The sequence below is a fragment of the Somniosus microcephalus genome, chromosome 4, assembly GCF_052327205.1.
Source record: "Somniosus microcephalus isolate GS21.2 chromosome 4, FLI_Smic_1.0, whole genome shotgun sequence".
Taxonomy (NCBI): Eukaryota; Metazoa; Chordata; class Chondrichthyes; order Squaliformes; family Somniosidae; genus Somniosus; species Somniosus microcephalus.
The window spans coordinates 31,357,239-31,380,976 of record NC_140990.1 but is presented as its reverse complement, the minus strand read 5'-3'; the positions used below and the strand labels follow the sequence as shown (position 1 = coordinate 31,380,976).

The window sequence follows — 23,738 nt, the reverse complement described above, 5'->3', positions numbered from 1 at the left end:
TTTAATGAATTGGCCTCAACTGCCTTCTGAGGTAGAGAATTCCACAGGTTCACCACTTTCTGGGTGAAGAAATTCCTCCTCATCTCTGTCCTAAATGGCTTACCCCTTATCCTTAGACTGTGACCCCTGGTTCTGGACTCCCCGGCCATCGGGAACATACTTCCTGCATCTAGTCTGTCTAGTCCTGTTAGAGTTTTATAAGTTTCAATGAGATTCTCTCTCATTCTTCTAAACTCCAGCGAGTATAAGTCCAATCGACCCAATTTCGTCTCATACATCATTCCTGCCATCCCAGGTATCAGCCTGGTGAATCTTCGCTGCACTCCTTCCATGGCAAGAACATCCTTCCTCAGATAAGGCGAGCAAAACTGCACACAATACTCAAGATGTGGTCTCACCATGGCCCTGTACAACTGCAGCAAGACATCCTTGTTCCTGTACTCGAACCCTCTCGCTACGAAGGCTAACATACCATTTGCCTTCTTAACCGCCTGCTGCACCTGCATGGTGCACAAGGACACCCAGGTCTCATTGCACTTCCCCATCTCCCAATCTATTGCCGTTCAGATAATATGCCTTCCTGTTTTTGCCACCAAAGTGGATAACCTCGCATTTATCCACATTATACTGCAACTGCCATGCTTCTGCCCAATCACCCAACCTGTCCAAATCATACTGGAGTTTCTCGGCATCCTCCTCACAGCACACACGCCCACCCAGCTTTGTGTCGTCTGCAAACTTGGAGATATTACATCTAGTTCCTTCGTCTAGATCATTTATATATATATTGTGAATAGCTGGGGTCCTAGGACCGATCCCTGCGGTACCCCAGTAGTCACTGCCTGCCACTCGGAAAAAGACCCGTTTATTCCAACTCTTTGCTTCCTGTCTGCCAACCAGTTTTCTATCCAAGTCAGTACCATGCCCCCAATCCCATGTGCCTTAACTTTACATGCTAATCTCTTATGTGGGACCTTATCGAAAGCCTTCTGAAAGTCCAACTACACCACATCCACTGGTTCTCCCTTATTTATTTTACCAGTTACATCCTCAAAAAATTCCAGTAGATTAGTCAAGCACGATTTACCTTCTGTAAATCCATGTTGATTTTGTCCGATCCTGTCACTGTTTTCCAAGTGCTCTGCTATTACATCTTTTATAATGGACTCTAGCATTTTCCCCACTACCGATGTCAGACTTACCGGTCTATAATTCCCCGTTTTCTCTCTACCACCTTTTTTAAATCGTGGGGTTACATTAGCTACCCTCCAATCCATGGGAACTGTTCCAGAATCTATAGAATTTTGGAAGATGACCAGCAATGCATCTACTATTTCTAGGGCCACTTCCTTAAGTACCCTAGGATGTAGATTATCAGGCCCTGGGGATTTACCGGCCTTCAATCCCGTCAATTTCCCTAACACCATTTCCGTACAAATACTGATTTCTTTCAGTTCCTCTCTCTCATTAGACCCTATGTTCCCCGACATCTCTGGGAGGTTATTTGTGTCCTCCTTTGTGAAGACAGAACCAGAGTATGTATTTAATTGGTCTGCCATTTCTTTGTTCCCCATTATCAATTCCCAATTCTGACTGCAAGGGACCTACACTCGACTTCACCAATCTTTTTCTCTTCACATGTATATAAAAGCTTTTACAGTCAGTTTTTATGTTCCCTGAAAGCTTACTCTCATACTCTATTTCCCCCCTCTTAATCTATTTCCCCCCTCTTAATTTATTTCCTTTGTCCTCCTTTGCTAAATCCTAAACTGCTCCCAATCCTCAGGTTTGCTGTTTTTTCTGGCCAATTTATATGTCCTCTCCTTGGATCTTATGCTATCCCTAATTTCCCTTGTTAGCCACGGTTGAGTCACCTTTTTTGTTTTATTTTTATGCCAAACAGGGATGAACATGCGATCCAGAGAGTGGTGAGAATGTGGAACTTGCTGCCACAGGGAGTAGTTGAGGTGATGAGCATGGATGTATTTAAAGGGAAGCTGGATAAACACATGGGAGAAAGGAATAGAAGGAGATGCTGATAGGGTGAGATGAAGAGAGATGGGAGGAGGCTCGTGTGGAGCATAAACACCGCATGGACCAGTTGGGCCGATTGGCCTGTTTCTGTGCTGTACAATGTATGTAATTCTAGGTAATAAGAGAGGAAAGAATGTTCCATAGAAACTAGAATTATCTGTTCTGCACTTTTTTCCTGAACTTAGTGATCTCTTTTGTAAACGGCTTTTACAGGGAATATCATCAGCCTTTGAATGTGGAAGGAGAAATGTTTGTCTGTTCTGTCCATGGGAAAAGATTTCAAACATCAGTGTGACTGGAAAAGCACCGAGACACACACCCGTCGTTCACAGCAGGGAGAAACCGTACACGTGTTCTGTGTGTGGACGAGGCTTCAACTGATTGTCCAACCTGGAGAGACACGAGGACACCCGCACCATGGAGAAACCGTGGCAATGTGGGGACTGTGGGAAGGGATTCAGCTCCTTGTACCAGCTGGAAACTCATCGGCGCAGTGACACCGGGGAGAGACCGTTCACCTGCTCCACGTGTGGGAAGGGATTCAGTCAGTCATCCCAGCTGGTGAGACACCAGCGGGTTCACACTGGGGAGAGGCCGTTCACCTGCACTGTGTGTGGGAAACGATTTGCTCGATTAACCAACCTCACTGAACACCAACTTGTTCACACTGAAAAGAGACCCTTCAAATGTTCTAAGTGTGAGAAGATCTTTAAAAGCACAATAGATCTGCTGAGACACCAGCGAGTTCACACTGGGGAGAGGCCATTCACCTGCTCCATGTGTGGGAAAGGATTCATTCGGTCATCCCAACTGCTGAGACACCAACGAGTTCACACCGGGGAGAGGCCATTCACCTGCTCCGTGTGTGGGAAGGGATTCATTGATTCATCCACTCTGCTGAGACACCAGCGAGTTCACACTGGGGAGATGCCATTTACCTGCTCAGACTGTGGGAAGGGATTCACTCAGTTATCCAACCTGCTGAGACACCAGCGAGTTCACACTGGGGAGAGGCCGTTCACCTGCTCGGTGTGTGGGAAGGGATTCACTCGGTATTCCAACCTGCTGGCACACCAGCGAGTTCACAAGTGACTGCAGGGGTTGGATTCTGCTGTTATTGCTGCTGTTAATCACATCCAGGACTGAACCATGTTCATTCTAACAGGTTCGTTTTGTTCCTGCTGATGAGAATAAGTCCTGTAACTGGGCTGCAGTTTACTATTCTGGATAAGTGTCAGATACACAGTGTCGAGTATTTCTTTCCTCCAAGGTAAGAGGAGACTAATTGATGTCCTGTTACTGACTGTTCCATTTTTGGGCCCTTTCTCCTTTCTAACTCTAGATTATCTCAGTTCTAACACCTTCAGTTACTCTCAAGTCCCAGCTCCCCACACCTTCCAGAGAGCCTGTTATAGAAAATGACTGAAGATTTATCCCAGTGTAAATATTGCTGTTATCCAAGGAAAAAGACTTGTATTTCAATCGCACCTTTCACAACCTCAGGATGTCCCAAAATGCTTTACACACAAGGAAGTACTTTTGAAGTGTAGTCACTGTTCTAATGTAGGAAATTTCTGCACAGCAAGCTCCCACAAACAGCAATGTGGTATTGACCAGATAATCTATTTTTCAATGACGTTGATTGAGGATGGAAGGGGATGTGTAAAGAGATGGTCTGTGTATGGAGATGTGAAACAAGGAAACGGTGTGTGTGTGTGATAGTGACACAGCCTTGTGGTCACAGTCAGAACAATGACAGATATCCTTGTGATTATGGTTTGGGCAGGGCCAGGTCAATAATGTAGTAAACAAGTTAAATATAAATATCGCCAGTGTAGTCGCAGCTTAGAAACATAGAGAAACATAGAAAAATAGGAGCAGGAGCAGGCCATTCGGCCCTTCGAGTCTGCTCCACCATTCAATATGATCATGGCTGATCCACTATCTCAATACCATATTCCTGCTCTCTCCCCATACCCCTTGATGTCTTTTGTGTACATTTAAGGAGTTATTTTACAACTTCCAAAAAAATATATTCCACTGAGAAGAAAAGGGTGTAAAAGAAAAGACAGCCATCCGTGGCTAAGTAAAGAAATTAAGGATAGTATTCGACTAAAAACAAGGGCATATAAGGTAGCCAAATCTAGTGGGAGGATAGAGGATTGGGAAAACTTTAAAAGACAGCAAAAAATAACAAAAAGATTGATTAAGAAAGGGAAGATAGATTATGAAAGTAAATTAGCAAAAAATATAAAAACAGATAGTAAGAGTTTTTATAGTTATATAAAAAGAAAAAGGGTGGCTAAAGTAAATGTTGGTCCCTTAGAGGATGAGACTGGGAAATTAATGGTGGGAAATATGGAGATGGCAAAAATACTGAATGAATATTTTGTATCAGTCTTTACAGTAGAGGACACTAAGAATATCCCAACACTGGACAAACAGGGGGCTATAGGGGGGGAGGAGCTAAACACGATTAAAATCACTAAGGAAGTGGTACTCGGTAAAATAATGGGACTCAAGGCAGATAAATCACCTGGACCTGATGGCTTACATCCTAGGGTCTTGAGGGAAGTGGCAGTAGGGATTGTGGATGCATTGGTAATAATTTTCCAAAACTCCCTGGACTCAGCAAAGGTCCCGGCAGACTGGAAAACTGCTAATGTAACACCCTTATTTAAAAAGGGCAGTAGACAGAAGCCTGGAAACTATAGACCGGTTAGCCTAACATCTGTGGTAGGTAAAATTTTGGAGTCCATTATTAAGGAGACAGTAACAGGACATTTGGATAATCATAATTTAATAGGACAAAGTCAGCATGGTTTTATGAAGGGGAAGTCATGTTTGACAAATTTGCTGGAGTTCTTTGAGGAAGTAACATATAGGGTGGATAAAGGGGAACCAGTGGACGTAGTGTATTTAGACTTCCAAAAGGCATTTGACAAGGTGCCACACAAAAGATTATTGCTTAAGATAAAAAATCACGGGATTGGGGGTAATATTCTGGCATGGATAGAGGATTGGCTATCTAACAAGGCAGAGAGTTGGGATAAATTGTTCATTCTCAGACTGGCAATCAGTAACTAGTGGTGTTCCGCAGGGGTCAGTGCTGGGTCCCCAACACTTTACAATCTATATTAACGATTTGGAGGAGGGGACCGAGTGTAACATATCAAAGTTTGCAGATGATACTAAGATGGGAGGGAAAGTAGTGAGTGAGGAGGACATAAAAAACCTGCAAGGGGACATAGACAGGCTAAGTAAGTGGGCAGAGATTTGGCAGATGGAATACAATACTGGAAAGTGTGAGGTTATGCACTTTGGCAGGAAAAATCGTAGAGCAAGTTATTATCTTAATGGCAAGAAACTGGAAAGTACTGAAGTACAAAGGGATCTGGGGGTCCTGGTGCACGAAACTCAAAAGGTTAGTATGCAGGTGCAGCAAGTGATTAAGAAGGCCAATGGAATGTTGGCTTTCATTGCTAGGGGGATAGAATATAAAAATAGGGAGGTATTGCTTCAGTTGTACAAGGTATTGGTGAGACCGCACCTGGAATACTGCATACAGTTCTGGTGTCCATACTTAAGAAAAGACATACTTGCTCTCGAGTCAGTACAAAGAAGGTTCACTCGGTTAATCCCGGGGATGAGGGGATGGACATATGAGGAGAGGTTGAATAGATTGGGACTCTACTCATTGGAGTTCAGAAGAATGAGAGGCGATCTTATTGAAACATATAAGATTGTGAAGGGGTTGGATCGGGTGGATGCGGGGCGGATGTTCCCGATGATGGGTGAAACTAGAACTAGGGGGCATAGTCTTAGAATAAGGGGCTGCTCTTTCCAAACTGAGATGAGGAGGAGCTACTTCACTCAGAGGGTGGTAGGTCCATGGAATATGCTGCCCCAAAAAGCTGTAGAAGCTACATCATTACATAAATTTAAAACAGAAATAGACAGTTTCCTAGAAGTAAAGGGAATTAAGGGTTACGGGGAGCGGGCAGGAATTTGGACATGCGTCTAGATTCGGGTCGGTCATGGCCCTGTGGGTAGCGGAGCGGGCCCAGGGGCCGTGTAGCCTGATCCTGCTCCTATTTCGTGTATCTAATTCTGTTAGTTTCAGGAGATAGTTCTGTGATAGAGATTGGCGGTTAGGATCAGATCAGTCATGATCTTATTGAATGGCGGAGCAGGCTCGAGGGGCCGATTGGCCTACTCCTGCTCCTATTTCTTATGTCTAGAAAGCTATCTATCTCCTTCTTAAATATATTCAGTGACTTGGCCTCCACAGCCTTCTGTGGTAGAGAATTCCACAGGTTCACCATCCTCTGAGTAAAGAAATTTCCCCTCATCTCAGTCCTAAATGTCCTAAATATCCTGAGACTGTGACCCCTCGTTCTAGACCCCCAGCCAGGGGAAACATCCTCCAGTCTGTCTAGCCCTGTCAGAATTTTATGCGTTTCAATGAGATCCCCTCTCATTCTTCTAAACTCGAGTGAATACAGACCTAGTCGACCCAATCTCTTCTCATACGACAGTGCTGCCATCCCAGGAATCAGTCTGGTGAACCTTCGCTGCACTCCCTCTATGGCAAGTACATCCTTTCTTAGGTAAGGAGAGCAAAACTGCACACAGTACTCCAGGTGTGGTCTCACCAAGGCCCTGTATAACTGCAGTAAGACATCCTTGCTCCTGTACTCAAATCCTCTTGCAATGAAGACCAACATGCCATTTGCCTTCCTAACTGCTTGCTGCACCTGCATGTTTGCTTTCAGTGACTGGTGTACAAGGACACCCGTGTCCCTCTGTACATCAACATTTCCCAATCTATCACTATTTAAATAATACTCTGCCTTTCTGTTTTTCCTACCGAAGTGGATAACTTCATATTTATCCACGTTATACTGCATCTGCTATGTATTTGCCCACTCACTCAACTTGTCTAAATCGCCTTGAAGCCTCTTTGCATCCTCCTCACAACTCACAATCCCACCTAGTTTTGTGTCGTCAGCAAACTTGGAAATATTACATTTGGTTCCCTCATCCAAATCATTGATATATATTGTGAATAGCTGGGGCCCAAGCACTGATCCCTGCGGTATCCCGCTAGTCACCGCCTGCCACCCCGAAAAAGAACCATTTATTCCTACACTCTGTTTCCTGTCTGTTAACCAATTTTCAATCCATGCCAGTATATTACCCCCAATTCCATGTGCTTTACTTTTGCACACTAAACTCTTATGTGGGACTTTATCAAAGGCCTTCTGAAAATCCAAATACACCACATCCACTGGTTTTCCCTTATCTATTCTACCAGTTACATCCTCAAACTACTCCAGTAGGTTTGTCAAACACTATTTCCCTTTCATAAATCCAGGTTGACTTTGTCTAATCCCATTGATATTTTCTAAGTGTCCTGTTATCACATCCTTCATAATAGACTCTAGCATTTTCCCTACTACTGATGTTAGGCTAACCGGTCTGCAGTTCCCTGTTTTCTCTCTCCCTCCTTTTTTAAATAGTAGGATTACATTTGCCACCCTCCAATCTGCAGGAACTGTTCCATAATCTTTAGAATTTTGGAAGATGACAGTTGGTAGCACTCTCGCCTCTGAGTCACAAGGTTGTCAGTTCAAGTCCCAATCCAGAGACTTGAGCACAAAAATCCAGGCTGACACTCCAGTGCAGTACTGAGGCAGTGTCAGAGGTGGCGTCTTTCGGATGAGACATTAAACTGAGGCCCTGTCTGCTCTCTCAGGTGGATGTAAAAGATCCTATAACACTATTTCGAGAAAGAAAGGCTTGCATTTATATAGTGCCTTCATGACCACCAGACGTCTTGAAGTGCTTTACAGCCAATGAAGTACTTTTGAGGTGTAGTCACTGTTGTAATGTGGGAAAGAGCAGGGGAATTATCCCCGGTGTCCTAGCCAATGTTTATCCCTCAATCAACATAACAAAAGGATAATAGTAAAATACTGCGGATGCTGGAAATCTGAAATAACAACAGAAAATGCTGGAAACACTCAGCAGGCCAGGCAGCATCGGTAGAGAGAGAAACGGAGTTAACAAAATGATAGATTATCTGGTCATTATCACATTGCTGTTTGTGGGAGCTTGCTGTCCGCTAATTGACTGCCGCATTTCCTACATTACAACAGTGACTATACTTCAAAAGTACTTAATTGGCTGTAAAGCGCTTCAAGACGACTGGTGGTTATGAAAGGCGCTATATGAATGCACCAGAGACCGCTTCTGGCTGATTGACAGCTGAGAGTCCGCACATGCACACGTGGGACAGCGGTTTGGGCCGAGTCTGGCACAGCGACCCCTCCCGGTCACCAAGGGTAATAACTGCGCATGTCCAGAGGAGACCAAACCCCTCCCCCACACGGGGCTGCGCCAGCGCACTCGGATCCTGTCGGACGGAGTCGGTGCGGGGCATTCCGGGGAAAGGCCTTGGTGTCGGTTACAGAGTCGCGATCGGTGACGCAAAGTGAGTTTTCTCCGCTCCGATTGGGTGGAGAATCACGGGGGGAGGGGTGGATCGGGAGAGAATAAAGAGAAATAGAAAAACCTGAGAGTCCGCGAGGCCCTGGACCGAGCGGCGTCAGTTGGACAGAGCTCGTGATCTCCTCAGGGACACATGACCCGGGCCCACGGCCTGATTGACGGGAGCTTCCGCCCAATAGGGAGGGAGCGGGGCGGGGCTGGAGGAGCGAGCCGGCGGCGGGTCCTCCAGCCAATCGGAGAGCCCGAGGGGCGGGACTAGCGCCGGCTGATTGTCTGATCCGCAGGGCAGTGAGTTTCTCCAGTCCCTTGTTCAGGGCCCGGGGCCAGGGGAGGCTGTGGGCCTTTATTCCCCTTATTGGACTGAAGGCTCTTTGTCTCACAACACACTGGCTCAGGTTTTAATAGAGACTTTTTAAATTCATCAATAAAAGCAGATAAAACCCGTGCTTCTGTGGAACAAACTTTAATATTTTACAGAATCATAGAATGGTTACAGCACAGAAAGAGGCCATTCGGCCCGTCGAGCCCATGCCGGCTCTCTGCAAGACCACTTCAGCTAGTCCCACTCCCCGCCCTTTCCCCGTAACCCTGCACATTTCTTTATTTCAGGTACTTATCCAATTCCCTTTTGAAAGCCGTGATTGAATCTGCCTCCACCACCCTTTCAGGCAGTGCATTCCAGATCCTAACCACTCGCTGCATAAAAAAGTTTTTCCTCATGTCGCCTTTGGTTCTTCTGTCAATCACCTTAAATCTGTGTCCTCTGGTTCTCGACCCTTCTGCCAATGGGAACAGTTTCCCTCTCTCTCTACTCTGTCCAGAACCCTCATGATTTTGAACACCTCTATCAGATCTCACCTCAACCTCCTCTGCTCTAAGGAGAACCACCCCAGCTTCTCCAGTCTATCCATGTAACTGAAGTCCCTCATCTCTTATCCCTGGAACCATTCTTGTAAATCTTTTCTGCACCCTCTCTAAGGCCTTCACATCCTTCATAAAGTGTGGTACCCAGAATTGGACACAATTCCTCGGAGTCCACATCACGGAAGAGAGCATCCTGACGAACTGTATCACAGTGTGGTATGGCAGCTGTAGCTACTATGACCGGAAAACCCTGCAGCGGGTAGTCAAAACTGCCCAACGCATTACCGGCACCCGGCTACCGACCATAGAGCACATATACCAGAAACGCTGTCTACGGAGGTCACGGTCCATCATCAAAGACCCTACCCACCCCAGCCACAGTCTGTTCACCCTCCTGCCATCTGGGAGACGCTACAGATGCATTCGCACCCGAACGACCAGATTTAGGAACAGCTTCTTTCCCAGGGCTGTCATCCTACTGAACTCCACAAATAAACTCTAAAGCCTGCACATCTGCCAATGCACTTTATTATGGTTATGTTTATGTTAATATACTACAAGCCAAATGTATGTTGAATGTTTAAATGTCTTAATCCAAATGTACACTCTCGGGAGCCGCAAGCCTACATTTCGTTGTACTGCACTTGTGCACTAACAATGACAATAAAAGTTGATTTGATTTGAATTCTCCAGTTGAGGCCGAACCAGTGTTTTATGAAGGTTCATCATAACCTCCTTGCTTTTTGACTCTATGCCTCTATTTATAAAGCCCAGGATCCCGTATGCTTTTTTAACCGCTTTCTCAACCTGCCCTGCCACCTTCAACGATTTGTGAACACATACCCCCAGGTCTCTCTGTTCATGCACCCACTTTAGAATTGTACCCTTTAGTTTATGTTGCCTCTCCTCGTTCTTCCTATCAAAATGTATCACTTTGCACTTTTCTGCGTTAAATTTCATCTGCCACGTGTCCGCCCATTCCACCAGCCTGTCTATGTCCTCTTGAAGTCTATCACTATCCTCCTCACTGTTCACTATACTTCCAAGTTTTATGTCATCTGCATATTTTGAAATTGTGCCCTGTACACCAAGTCTAAGTCATTAATATATATCAAGTAAAGCAGTGGTCCTAGTACTGACCCCTGGGGAACACCACTGTGTACCTTCCTCCAGTCCAAAAAACAACCGTTCACCACTACTCTCTGTTTTCTGTCACTTAGCCAATTTCATATCCATGCTGCCATTGTCCCTTTTACTCCATGGGCTTCAACTTTGCTGGCAAGCCTATTATGTGGCACTTGTCAAACACCTTTTGGAAATCCATGTACACCACGTTAACCGCATTACCCTCATCAACCCTCTCTGTTATCTCATCAAAAAACTCAATCAGAATCAGAGCGGCTGGGCCCGGCGGACGTGCGGCCAGGGCCCCGGCACCAGGAAACCCAGGGTTTCTTCAGACGGTTCCACCGAGTCTGACTTGGGGCAAAGGACAGGAGCCAGGCTCCCAGAATGGCCCGTGGCCCCGGGGAGCATGCGCACTCTCAGCGGGGAAATCAGCGCCTTGGATAGAGTGGTTTCTGGGGCGCGGGGAATTGTGGGTGCTGCGGCCGCCATTAGTCAGTGGCTGTGGGGAAGAGTTTTATTGCAGGCTGACGGAAGGTAGGTCCCTGGCCGCCTGTGTAGGTCTTTTTGTTCCTTCAGTTTGAGCTGGAGTGGAGATGGAGGAGAAGCTGCTGGGTTTAACCCCCCCAGTACTTCTGAGCCCAGGAGGACCCAACAATTTCCAATGTGGGACTGTCAAGGGAGGTGGATTCTGGGGGAGATTAGGTTGTTACACAGACACTGTCCCTACAATGTAAAAAAGTATTGTTTTAGGAACAAGTATTTCTGTAAAGGCTTTTAATCTGTTTTACATACAGATTTTTAAAATTAATTCTTGGGATATGGGCATCACTAACAAGGCCAGCACATATTGCCAATCCCCAGTGTCCTGTTGAGAAGGTGATGGTGGGCCTTCTTCTTGAACGCTGCAGTCCGTGTGGTGAAGGTACTCCCACAATGCCAGGAGTTAACAGATTTTGACTCAGCAACGAACGGTGATATTTGTCCAAGTCAGGATGGTGAGTGACTGGGAGGGGAACTCGGTGGTGATTGTGTTCCCATGCACCTGCTTCCCTTGTCCTTCTATGAGCTGGAGGTCGCAGGTTTGGGAGGTTTTGTCAAAGTTGTTGTCGAGCTGCAGATGTATAAAGTCTCTCTCCTTCGACCCCTCGCCCTCCCACATCTCTGTCTCTCTCTCTCTCTCTCTCCTCCCATAGAGGCCAGAGTCGTGTGTCGGCCCAGACCAGGTGGTGGATTCCCTTCCCTGAAGGACATCAATGAACCAGTTGGGTTTTTACGACAATCCGGCAGCTTTCATGGTCACTTTTTTCTGGTGCCGGCCCCACAAATGACCAGATTAATTCAGCTCAATTTCATAACTTGCCTTTGTGGTTTTTGTGGGTTCTCTCTCACACTCCCATTTTCCTGTTTTAAATTCGTTTTATAGGGCATTAGAAAGGGAGGATTTGAAGATGGGAAACTCAAACAAAACATCACATCAAGATCTGACAGAGTCACTTGATTAATCGGGACCTGAATATCATCAGCCTTTGAACATGGAAACAAAAAGCACCATTCACAGTGGAGAGAAAATGTACACATGCTCTGTGTGTGGACAAAGCTTCCACCGATCATCCAACCTGGAAAGACACAAGCGCAGTCACACTGGGGAGAGGCCATTCCCCTGCTCTGAGTGTGGGAAGGGATTCACTAAATCATCCCACCTCCTGACACACCAGCGAGTTCACACTGGGGAGAGGCCGTTCACCTGCTCCATGTGTGGGAAGGGATTCGCTCAGTCATCCACCCTGCTGGCACACCACATTCACACTGGGGAGAGGCCGTTCACTTGCTCTGAGTGTGGGATGGGATTCACTCAGTCATCCAATCTGCTGAATCACCAGCGAGTTCACACCGAGACCTTTTAAATGCCCGGACTGTGGGAAGTGCTATAAAAGTTCCAGGGAACTGACGTGCCATCGACATGTTCACACTGATGAGAGGCCGTTCAAATGCTCACACTGTGGCACTGGGTTCAGGCGATCATCTGAACTCGCGATACACCAGCGCACTCATTCTGGGGAGAGGCCGTTCACCTGCTCCGTCTGTGGGAAGGGATTCACTCAGTCATCCTACCTTCTGATACACCAGAGAGTTCACACTGGGGAGAGGCCTTTCACCTGCTGTGTGTGTGGGAAGAGATTCACTCTGTCATCCACCCTGCTGACACACCAGCGAGTTCACACTGGGGAGAGACCATTCACCTGCTCCGTGTGTGGGAAGGGATTCACTCGGTCCTCCCACATGCTGAGACACCAGCAAGTTCACAAGTGACTGCAGGAGTTGGATTCTGCTGTTATTGCTGCTGTTACTCACATCCAGGACTGAACCATGTTCATTCTGACAGTTGGAGTTTGTTTCTGCTGATGTTAATAATTCCTTTAACTGGGCTGGAGTTTAATATTCTGGATATATGTCAAATATATTAGCGTTGCTTTCAAAACATTGTTGTAGATGTTTGTCTTTCCCACCTGAGTGTTTAGCATCACCTGGCTGGAGCTCAGAAAGGACAATCTGGGGGAGGATCATAAGGTGGGAACAGAACTTCAGCCTGGACACAGTCCTTCAGGGCCACACTGAGAGGGGCAAACGGCACTTTGGTCTTTCTCGTCTCTCTTCACTGACAGCAAAGTCGCCGTGCGGGTTTATCTTGAAGCGTGTAAGAAATGTGTCCCAGCTGCTCCCTTCCATGGCTCAGAGCTCCTAGACACGGAACAGAAGGCTCCTTTACAACTGTGTTTAGAGTCAGGAAGAACAACGGTGAATGCTGGGAACGTGCTGTCAAATCAGAGATTGGTGTCAAACTGTGATCTGTTCCTGACTGAAAGTGAAACGGCAGGTTTAAGTTTCCAGTCTAAAAATTACAGTGGTAATTATTCCACAAAGATTTAACATGTTTGTGTGACAGTCCTGACTCTAACGTTTTAATGCAGATGTTAACTCATTTAAAATAAACCCATATAAAATAAATTGGTTAAAGTCTGCATTAAAATAGCAGAGGGAGGAGTTCACAGGAGCCTGTTAACTGCTGGTACAATTATACAACAGACATTTGATCTCCAGATAAAGAAGGACCTGCAGCGTGTTTCCAGGAATTCCCTGTTTTATTGATGTGTGCGTGTTAGACACCAGTATAACTAAAAATACACGACCCGGAACATCCACGGGGAACCCAGTTCAGATCAAGGTGAGTTCAGTTTATAGGAGAATAGGGACAAATATCACCCACAATTGAGGGAGACAAAAGCAGCCATTAGAGAAGCTCAGAGATCTTTTGGAAGATGGTGCTCAATTGTGGAAATAATAGTAAAAGCTTTTCCAGCTATGTCAGGAGTCAGAAGACATAGTTACACAGAGTTACATAGAATTACAGAGTCTACAGCACAGGAACAGGCCATTCGGCCCAACTGGTCAATGCTGGTGTTTCTGCTCCACACGAGTCTCCTCCCACCACTCTTCATCTAACCCTATTAGCATATCCTTCTATTCCTTTCTCCCTCATGGGCTTATCTACCTTCCCCATGAATGTATCTGTGCTATTTGCCTCAACTACTCCTTGTGGTAGCACGTTCCACATTCTTATCTCTCTTTGGGTAAAGAAGTTTCCCCTGAATTCCCCATTGGATTTATTAGAGACTGTGTTATATTTATGACCTGTAGTTTTGGACTCCCCCACAAGTGGAAACATTTTCTCCAGGTCCACCCGATATAACCTTTTCATAATCTTAAAGACCGCGATCAGGTCACCCATCGGCCTTCTCTTTATTCTAGAGAAAAGAGCCCCAGCCTGTTCAGCCTTTCCTGATAAGTATATCATCTCAGTTCTGGGATCATCCCTGCATATGCTTTTTCCACCTTCTCCAGTGCCTCTATCTCATTTTTATAATCTGGAGACCAGAACTGTTCACAGTACGCCAAGTGTAGTCTAACCAAGGTTCTATACAAGTTTAATGTAATTGCACTGCTTTTCAATTTGATCCCTCGACAAATGAGCCCCAGTCCATTGTTTGCTCCTGTTATGGCCTCATTAACCTGCGTCACTACTTTTAGTGATTTGTGTATCTGGACCCCGAGATCCCTTTGCTCTTCTACCCCATTTAGATTCTTATGTTACAAGTAGTGTGTGGCCTTATTATTCCTACCAAAATGCACCACCTCACACTTAGCTATATTGAAATTTATTTACAAATTACCCTCCCATTCTGCTAGCTTATTAATGTCTTCTTGCATTTTCTCGCAGTCTTCCTCAGTATTAACTATACCCCCCAATTTGGTGTCAGAGACAAATTTTGAAATTATACTTCTGATTCCCAAGTCCAAATCCTTTATGTAAATTGTGAACAACAGTGGTCCCAGCACTGATCCCTGTGGAACACCACTTCCCACCTTTTGCCAGTCGGAGTAGCCACTCCTAACCCCTGCTCTCTGTTTTGTAACCAGCTTGCTATCCATACCAGGATGTACAATCTATAAGATGACCAAGGTGTGGAGTTTGTTTGGTCTGTAAATCCTCCCCTTCTAATCCCCTGTAAAAAGAGTTTACAAAAGTCATCACTGGAAGTCCAGGATAGAAACTCAGAACAGACAATTGGCATTTATATGGATCATTACTCTCTCCTGTTCCTCTGAAACTAAATCCCAGTCCCACACACTCTCCCTCATCCCTGTGCTGAAATCCAAACCCATCGCACCATTTCCAAACTGTCCCACTATTCTGGATGGGTTCAGTTCCACACCCACTGGTGTAGGGATACAGATATTCCAGTGATTTCGTGGAACTGGACATTAGACAGTCAAAGAAAGACACACTGCTCTGGACTTTAGTTAATCAAGTTACCTTTAATCATTTAACAGTTCACACAAGCATCAAGCAACAGATAAATGTGAAGACCAAGTGTAGGGTTCTCAAAATTCCCACATTCCCCAAAGTTATTAATAAAGGGACCCTGAAGGACAAGTTATTAATAAGCGTACCCTAAAGGAAATGGCTTCTGGACCTTGTGGCAGAAACCTGCAAGATTGAAAGCAGGACCCTGCAAAGCAGCAGGTCAAGTTCAAAAAGGCTTTGAAAAACCTGACATGCCTGGGCCTGTGGGAGACTTGTTATTTTTGAAGCCAGACAACTAGATAATACAGAATACGCATACTTCATTTTGAAACAAATCAACTCAGGAAAGACTTAATCTCGAACCCATCAAACCTTTGCATAAATAATCGCTTACAGTTTAAACTGGCTACCAAGCCAGGAAGATACCGATTCACATTATGCATAACAAACACCGAGACATTAAAGACCATTTAGCAACGGGGCAACCACCCAAAAAGCAGTTAAGGTGAACGACTATAATCACCTTAGACGAGCCTGCCAAAAATTAGACAAAGAACTAGCCCTGATTTGGCGCGCAGATAACAACTTCCAAAAGAGTATAATTGTAGGCCCACCAGTAGCCAAGGAAAAGCAGATGAAAGCAGGCAAAAGGGGAGATGAACTGCTACGGAGACGAGCAAGCAGAGAAGGGCAGTGTGGTAAAGCATTGGGGACAAGCAGGCACACGCTCAAGTCCAGGTTACTCGAAACGCAAAGAAGCAGACCGGAAGGCTCACGGAACATCGCGGCGAGGGGGGCACGGTGGGGCAGACTCGACCGAAGGCGACTAGGCCGCAACTGCAGCCTTACACGAGGAATGACCACGAGCACCACGGTAACAAAGGGCCGGGTAAACCATACCTTCAGATCATTACCACTGCACAGGTAGTGATCTAGGCCACCGCGACCGAGCTGACACCGAAGACTGCCAACCGAACCCCAACTGCAACAAAACCTCGACGACCAGACCACCACTAGAAGAACAAAACCCGAAGTTTTCCACTCTACAAGATAAAGTACCCAACAAAGACTTTACTCCCTATCTCTAATGGAGAAAAGAGGGTACTTTACTCAGACAAATCCACCACCGCGCCCTGGGACCATGTGGCAACGGCAGGCCCCAAAGAGCGAACCCCAAAACCGCAACCGGCTTAATCGACAGGATTCGACCTGTCAAGAAACCCTTATTGGTGAGCATAATCCCTGGCCCCTTATAGCACAATTTAGTTAGATATTGGGGGTGGGACAAGGATAGGGGGATTATTAATGTGATGTTTCCCTCGTTGTGCTGTGTGTTCCCCGTTCTTAATTAAGTGTACATTTATATGCCTGTAACTATTCCAGTAATTTTCAGTGTTGTAATTTTATTGTGCCTTTAATAAAATATGGTTTTCTTGCACCAAACCAGTTGTCTACTCCAATTTGTATCGCAGCCTGTACCTAAGTCCGGAGTCTAGAACCACAGGGGTGTGGGAGCGATTCGAACCACTCAAAAGCAGTCAGGGGCAAGCTGACTGCGTACACCAAAACCCCTACACAAGGATTTCAGCGTTAAGGTGGGAGAGCGATCAGCTCTTGTTGCACTGGAGGTTCTGCTTCTGTTTGGATGACTTCTTCCAGGCGAAGCTTCTTCCGCCATCATCAACTGGTCATGGAGCAATGGGCGGCCTTAAAAGAGGTGGTGGTTCGGGTACAGTTTTGGTTCAAGGGGGAAAGGGAGAGCAACCAAAGCCAGAGCTCCCTGAATGAGGAAGGAGTTAGAGAGTCGGATGAAGCAGAAAAAGGGGCGTATAACAGATGTCAGCTTGACAATACAAGGGAGAATCAGGCTGAATATAAAAAGTACAGAGGACAAGTGAAAAAGAAAATAAGAGGGCCAATGAGACAGTATGAGAATAGATTAGCAGCTAACATAAAAGGGAATCCAAAGGTCTTCTACAGGCATATTAACAGTAAAATAGTAGTCAGAGGAATGGTGGGGCTGATTAGGGACCAAAATGGAGATCTGTTGGTAGAGGCAGAAGGCATAGCTGAGGTACTAAATGAGTACGATAGCAAAATACTGCAGATGCTGGAAATCCGAAATAACAACAGAAATTGCTGGAAAAACTCAGCAGGTCAGGCAACATCCGTGGAGAGAAATTTGAGTTGACGTTTCGGGTCGAAACCCTTCTTCAAAACTGGAAAGAAAAGAAAATAGATCGAAGGCAGGGCTGCGATCGAACAAAAGAAGTAAAAGAGACAATAAAAGGTATTCGAAACCAGACGAGATGGTAATAGGCCTGCCTATCCTGCCAGTACACTTCACACCTAATCTCAGCTGTCTTTTGTCTCCACTGGCCTATTACCATCTCGTCTGGATTCGAATACCTTTTATTGTCTCTTTTACTTCTTTTGTTCGATCGCAGCCCTGCCTTCGATCTATTTTCTTTTCCTTCCACTTTTGAAGAAGGGTTTCGACCCGAAACGTCAACTCAAATTTCTCTCCACGGATGTTGCCTGACCTGCTGAGTTTTTCCAGCATTCTCTGTTGTTATACTAAATGAGTACTTTGTATCGGTGTTTACCAAGGAAAAGGACTTTGCCAAAGCTACGGTAAACAAGGAGGTTGCTGGGATACAGGATGAGATAAAAACAGATAAAGAGGATGTACTAGAAAGACTGGCGGCTCTTAAAGTGGAAAAGTCACTGTCCGGATGGGATGCAGTCGAGGTAGCTGAGGGAAGGGTAGAAATTGCAGAGGAGCTGGTCAAAATCTTCCAATCCTCCTTAGATACAGGGGTGGTGCCAGAGGACTGGAGGACTGAAAATGGTGCACCCTCGTTCATAAAAGGGGAGAAGGATAAATCTGGCAATGACAGGCCAGTCAGTTTAACACTGGTGGTGGAGAAGGATAAATCTGGTGATTACAGGCCAGTCAGTTTAACATTGGTGGTGGAGAAGGGTAAATCTGGCGATTACAGGACAGTCAGTTTAATATTGGTGGTGGAGAAGGATAAATCTGGTGATTACAGGCCAGTCAGTTTAATATTGGTGGTGGAGAAGGATAAATCTGGCAATCACAGGCCAGTCAGTTTAACATTGGTGGTGGAGAAGGATAAATCTGGCGATTACAGGCCAGTCAGTTTAACATTGGTGGTGGAGAAGGATAAATCTGGCAATCACAGGCCAGTCAGTTTAACATTGCTGGTGGAGAAGGATAAATCTGGCAATCACAGGCCAGTCAGTTTAACATTGGTGGTGGAGAAGGATAAATCTGGCGATTACAGGCCAGTCAGTTTAACATTGGTGGTGGAGAAGGATAAATCTGGCGATTACAGGCCAGTCAGTTTAACATTGGTGGTGGAGAAGGATAAATCTGGTGATTACAGGCCAGTCAGTTTAACATTGGTGGTGGAGAAGGATAAATCTGGCGATTACAGGCCAGTCAGTTTAACATTGGTGGTGGAGAACGATAAATCTGGCAATCACAGGCCAGTCAGTTTAACATTGGTGGTGGAGAAGGATAAATCTGGTGATTACAGGCCAGTCAGTTTAACATTGGTGGTGGAGAAGGATAAATCTGGCAATCACAGGCCAGTCAGTTTAACATTGGTGGTGGAGAAGGATAAATCTGGCAATCACAGGCCAGTCAGTTTAACATTGGTGGTGGAGAAGGATAAATCTGGCAATTACAGGCCAGTCAGTTTAACATTGGTGGTGGAGAAGGATAAATCTGGCAATTACAGGCCAGTCAGTTTAATATTGGTGGTGGAGAAGGGTAAATCTGGTGATTACAGGCCAGTCAGTTTAACATTGCTGGTGGAGAAGGATAAATCTGGTGATTACAGGCCAGTCAGTTTAACATTGGTGGTGGAGAAGGATAAATTTGGCAATTACAGGCCAGTCAGTTTAACATTGGTGGTGGAGAAGGATAAATCTGGTAATTACAGGCCAGTCAGTTTAACATTGGTGGTGGAGAAGGATAAATCTGGCGATTACAGGCCAGTTAGTTCAACATGGGTGGTGGAGAAGGATAAATCTGGCAATTACAGGCCAGTCAGTTTAACATTGGTGGTGCAGAAGGATAAATCTGGTGATTACAGGCCAGTCAGTTTAACATTGGTGGTGGAGAAGGATAAATCTGGTGATTACAGGCCAGTCAGTTTAATATTGGTGGTGGAGAAGGATAAATCTGGCAATCACAGGCCAGTCAGTTTAACATTGGTGGTGGAGAAGGATAAATCTGGCGATTACAGGCCAGTCAGTTTAACATTGGTGGTGGAGAAGGATAAATCTGGCAATCACAGGCCAGTCAGTTTAACATTGCTGGTGGAGAAGGATAAATCTGGCAATTACAGGCCAGTCAGTTTAACATTGGTGGTGGAGAAGGATAAATCTGGCGATTACAGGCCAGTCAGTTTAACATTGGTGGTGGAGAAGGATAAATCTGGCGATTACAGGCCAGTCAGTTTAACATTGGTGGTGGAGAAGGATAAATCTGGTGATTACAGGCCAGTCAGTTTAACATTGGTGGTGGAGAAGGATAAATCTGGCGATTACAGGCCAGTCAGTTTAATATTGGTGGTGGAGAAGGATAAATCTGGCAATCACAGGCCAGTCAGTTTAACATTGGTGGTGGAGAAGGATAAATCTGGTGATTACAGGCCAGTCAGTTTAACATTGGTTGTGGAGAAGGATAAATCTGGCAATTACAGGCCAGTCAGTTTAACATTGGTGGTGGAGAAGGATAAATCTGGTGATTACAGGCCAGTCAGTTTAACATTGGTGGTGGAGAAGGATAAATCTGGCAATCACAGGCCAGTCAGTTTAACATTGGTGGTGGAGAAGGATAAATCTGGCAATCACAGGCCAGTCAGTTTAACATTGGTGGTGGAGAAGGATAAATCTGGCAATTACAGGCCAGTCAGTTTAACATTGGTGGTGGAGAAGGATAAATCTGGCAATTACAGGCCAGTCAGTTTAATATTGGTGGTGGAGAAGGGTAAATCTGGTGATTACAGGCCAGTCAGTTTAACATTGCTGGTGGAGAAGGATAAATCTGGTGATTACAGGCCAGTCAGTTTAACATTGGTGGTGGAGAAGGATAAATTTGGCAATTACAGGCCAGTCAGTTTAACATTGGTGGTGGAGAAGGATAAATCTGGTAATTACAGGCCAGTCAGTTTAACATTGGTGGTGGAGAAGGATAAATCTGGCGATTACAGGCCAGTTAGTTTAACATGGGTGGTGGAGAAGGATAAATCTGGCAATTACAGGCCAGTCAGTTTAACATTGGTGGTGCAGAAGGATAAATCTGGCGATTGCAGGCCAGTCAGTTTAACATTGGTGGTGGAGAAGGATAAATCTGGTGATTACAGGCCAGTCAGTTTAACATTGGTGGTGGAGAAGGATAAATCTGTCAGTTACAGGCCAGTCAGTTTAACATTGGTGGTGGAGAAGGATAAATCTGGTGATTACACGCTCGTCAGTTTAACATTGGTGGTGGAGAAGGATAAATCTGGCGATTACAGGCCAGTCAGTTTAACATTGGTGGTGGAGAAGGATAAATCTGGCAATTACAGGCCAGTCAGTTTAACATTGGTGGTGGAGAACGATAAATCTGGTGATTACAGGCCAGTCAGTTTAACATTGGTGGTGGAGAAGGATAAATCTGGCAATTACAGGCCAGTCAGTTTAACATTGGTGGTGGAGAAGGATAAATCTGGCGATTACAGGCCAGTCAGTTTAACATTGGTGGTGAAGAAGGATAAATCTGGCAATTACAGGCCAGTCAGTTTAACATTGGTGGTGGAGAACGATAAATCTGGTGATTACAGGCCAGTCAGTTTAACATTGGTGGTGGAGAAGGATAAATCTGGTGATTACAGGCCAGTCAGTTTAACATTGGTGGTGGAGAAGGATAAATCTGGCGATTACAGGCCAGTCAGTTTAACATTGGTGGTGGAGAAGGATAAATCTGGTGATTACAGGCCAGTCAGTTTAACATTGGTGGTGGAGAAGGAGAAATCTGGTGATTACAGGCCAGTCAGTTTAACATTGGTGGTGGAGAAGGATAAATCTGACAAATACAGGCCAGTCAGTTTAACATTGGTGGTGGAGAAGGATAAATCTGACAATTACAGTCCAGTCAGTTTAACATTGGTGGTGGAGAAGGATAAATCTGGTGATTACAGGCCAGTCAGTTTAACATTGGTTGTGGAGAAGGATAAATCTGGCAATTACAGGCCAGTCAGTTTAACATTGGTGGTGGAGAAGGATAAATCTGGTGATTACAGGCCAGTCAGTTTAACATTGGTGGTGGAGAAGGATAAATCTGGCAATCACAGGCCAGTCAGTTTAACATTGGTGGTGGAGAAGGATAAATCTGGCGATTACAGGCCAGTCAGTTTAACATTGGTGGTGGAGAAGGATAAATCTGGCAATTACAGGCCAGTCAGTTTAACATTGGTGGTGGAGAAGGATAAATCTGGCGATTACAGGCCAGTCAGTTTAACATTGGTGGTGGAGAAGGATAAATCTGGCAATCACAGGCCAGTCAGTTTAACATTGGTGGTGGAGAAGGATAAATCTGGCAATTACAGGCCAGTCAGTTTAACATTGGTGGTGGAGAAGGATAAATCTGGCAATTACAGGCCAGTCAGTTTAATATTGGTGGTGGAGAAGGGTAAATCTGGTGATTACAGGCCAGTCAGTTTAACATTGCTGGTGGAGAAGGATAAATCTGGTGATTACAGGCCAGTCAGTTTAACATTGGTGGTGGAGAAGGATAAATTTGGCAATTACAGGCCAGTCAGTTTAACATTGGTGGTGGAGAAGGATAAATCTGGTAATTACAGGCCAGTCAGTTTAACATTGGTGGTGGAGAAGGATAAATCTGGCGATTACAGGCCAGTTAGTTTCACATGGGTGGTGGAGAAGGATAAATCTGGCAATTACAGGCCAGTCAGTTTAACATTGGTGGTGCAGAAGGATAAATCTGGTGATTACAGGCCAGTCAGTTTAACATTGGTGGTGGAGAAGGATAAATCTGGCAATTACAGGCCAGTCAGTTTAACATTGGTGGTGGAGAAGGATAAATCTGGTGATTACAGGCCAGTCAGTTTAACATTGGTGGTGGAGAAGGATAAATCTGGCGATTACAGGCCAGTCAGTTTAACATTGGTGGTGGAGAAGGATAAATCTGGCGATTGCAGGCCAGTCAGTTTAACATTGGTGGTGGAGAAGGATAAATCTGGTGATTACAGGCCAGTCAGTTTAACATTGGTGGTGGAGAAGGATAAATCTGTCAGTTACAGGCCAGTCAGTTTAACATTGGTGGTGGAGAAGGATAAATCTGGTGATTACACGCTCGTCAGTTTAACATTGGTGGTGGAGAAGGATAAATCTGGCGATTACAGGCCAGTCAGTTTAACATTGGTGGTGGAGAAGGATAAATCTGGCAATTACAGGCCAGTCAGTTTAACATTGGTGGTGGAGAACGATAAATCTGGTGATTACAGGCCAGTCAGTTTAACATTGGTGGTGGAGAAGGATAAATCTGGCAATTACAGGCCAGTCAGTTTAACATTGGTGGTGGAGAAGGATAAATCTGGTGATTACAGGCCAGTCAGTTTAACATTGGTGGTGGAGAAGGATAAATCTGGCGATTACAGGCCAGTCAGTTTAACATTGGTGGTGGAGAAGGATAAATCTGGCGATTACAGGCCAGTCAGTTTAACATTGGTGGTGGAGAAGGATAAATCTGGTGATTACAGGCCAGTCAGTTTAACATTGGTGGTGGAGAAGGATAAATCTGGTGATTACAGGCCAGTCAGTTTAACATTGGTGGTGGAGAAGGATAAATCTGGCGATTACAGGCCAGTCAGTTTAACATTGGTGGTGGAGAAGGATAAATCTGGCGATTACAGGCCAGTCAGTTTAACATTGGTGGTGGAGAAGGATAAATCTGGCGATTACAGGCCAGTCAGTTTAACATTGGTGGTGGAGAAGGATAAATCTGGTGATTACAGGCCAGTCAGTTTAACATTGGTGGTGGAGAAGGATAAATCTGGCGATTACAGGCCAGTCAGTTTAATATTGGTGGTGGAGAAGGATAAATCTGGCAATCACAGGCCAGTCAGTTTAACATTGGTGGTGGAGAAGGATAAATCTGGTGATTACAGGCCAGTCAGTTTAACATTGGTTGTGGAGAAGGATAAATCTGGCAATTACAGGCCAGTCAGTTTAACATTGGTGGTGGAGAAGGATAAATCTGGTGATTACAGGCCAGTCAGTTTAACATTGGTGGTGGAGA

General features: G+C 45.3%; 1 protein-coding gene and 2 pseudogenes across 1 annotated transcript; 2 read left to right on the top strand and 1 right to left on the bottom strand.

Moving 5' to 3' along the window:
* Positions 1-23,738, bottom strand: part of LOC147118548 (uncharacterized) — a 129,172-nt pseudogene that overhangs the window by 7,063 nt on the left and 98,371 nt on the right.
* Positions 2,161-12,049, top strand: LOC147118552 (uncharacterized). Its single transcript, XM_085984473.1, has 2 exons — positions 2,161-3,199; positions 11,963-12,049. Exon 1 carries the CDS (start codon positions 2,452-2,454, stop codon positions 3,124-3,126), a length of 675 nt encoding a protein of 224 aa, XP_085840599.1. The 5' UTR covers positions 2,161-2,451; the 3' UTR covers positions 3,127-3,199; positions 11,963-12,049.
* On the top strand, positions 11,988-14,086 carry LOC147118551 (uncharacterized; annotated as a pseudogene).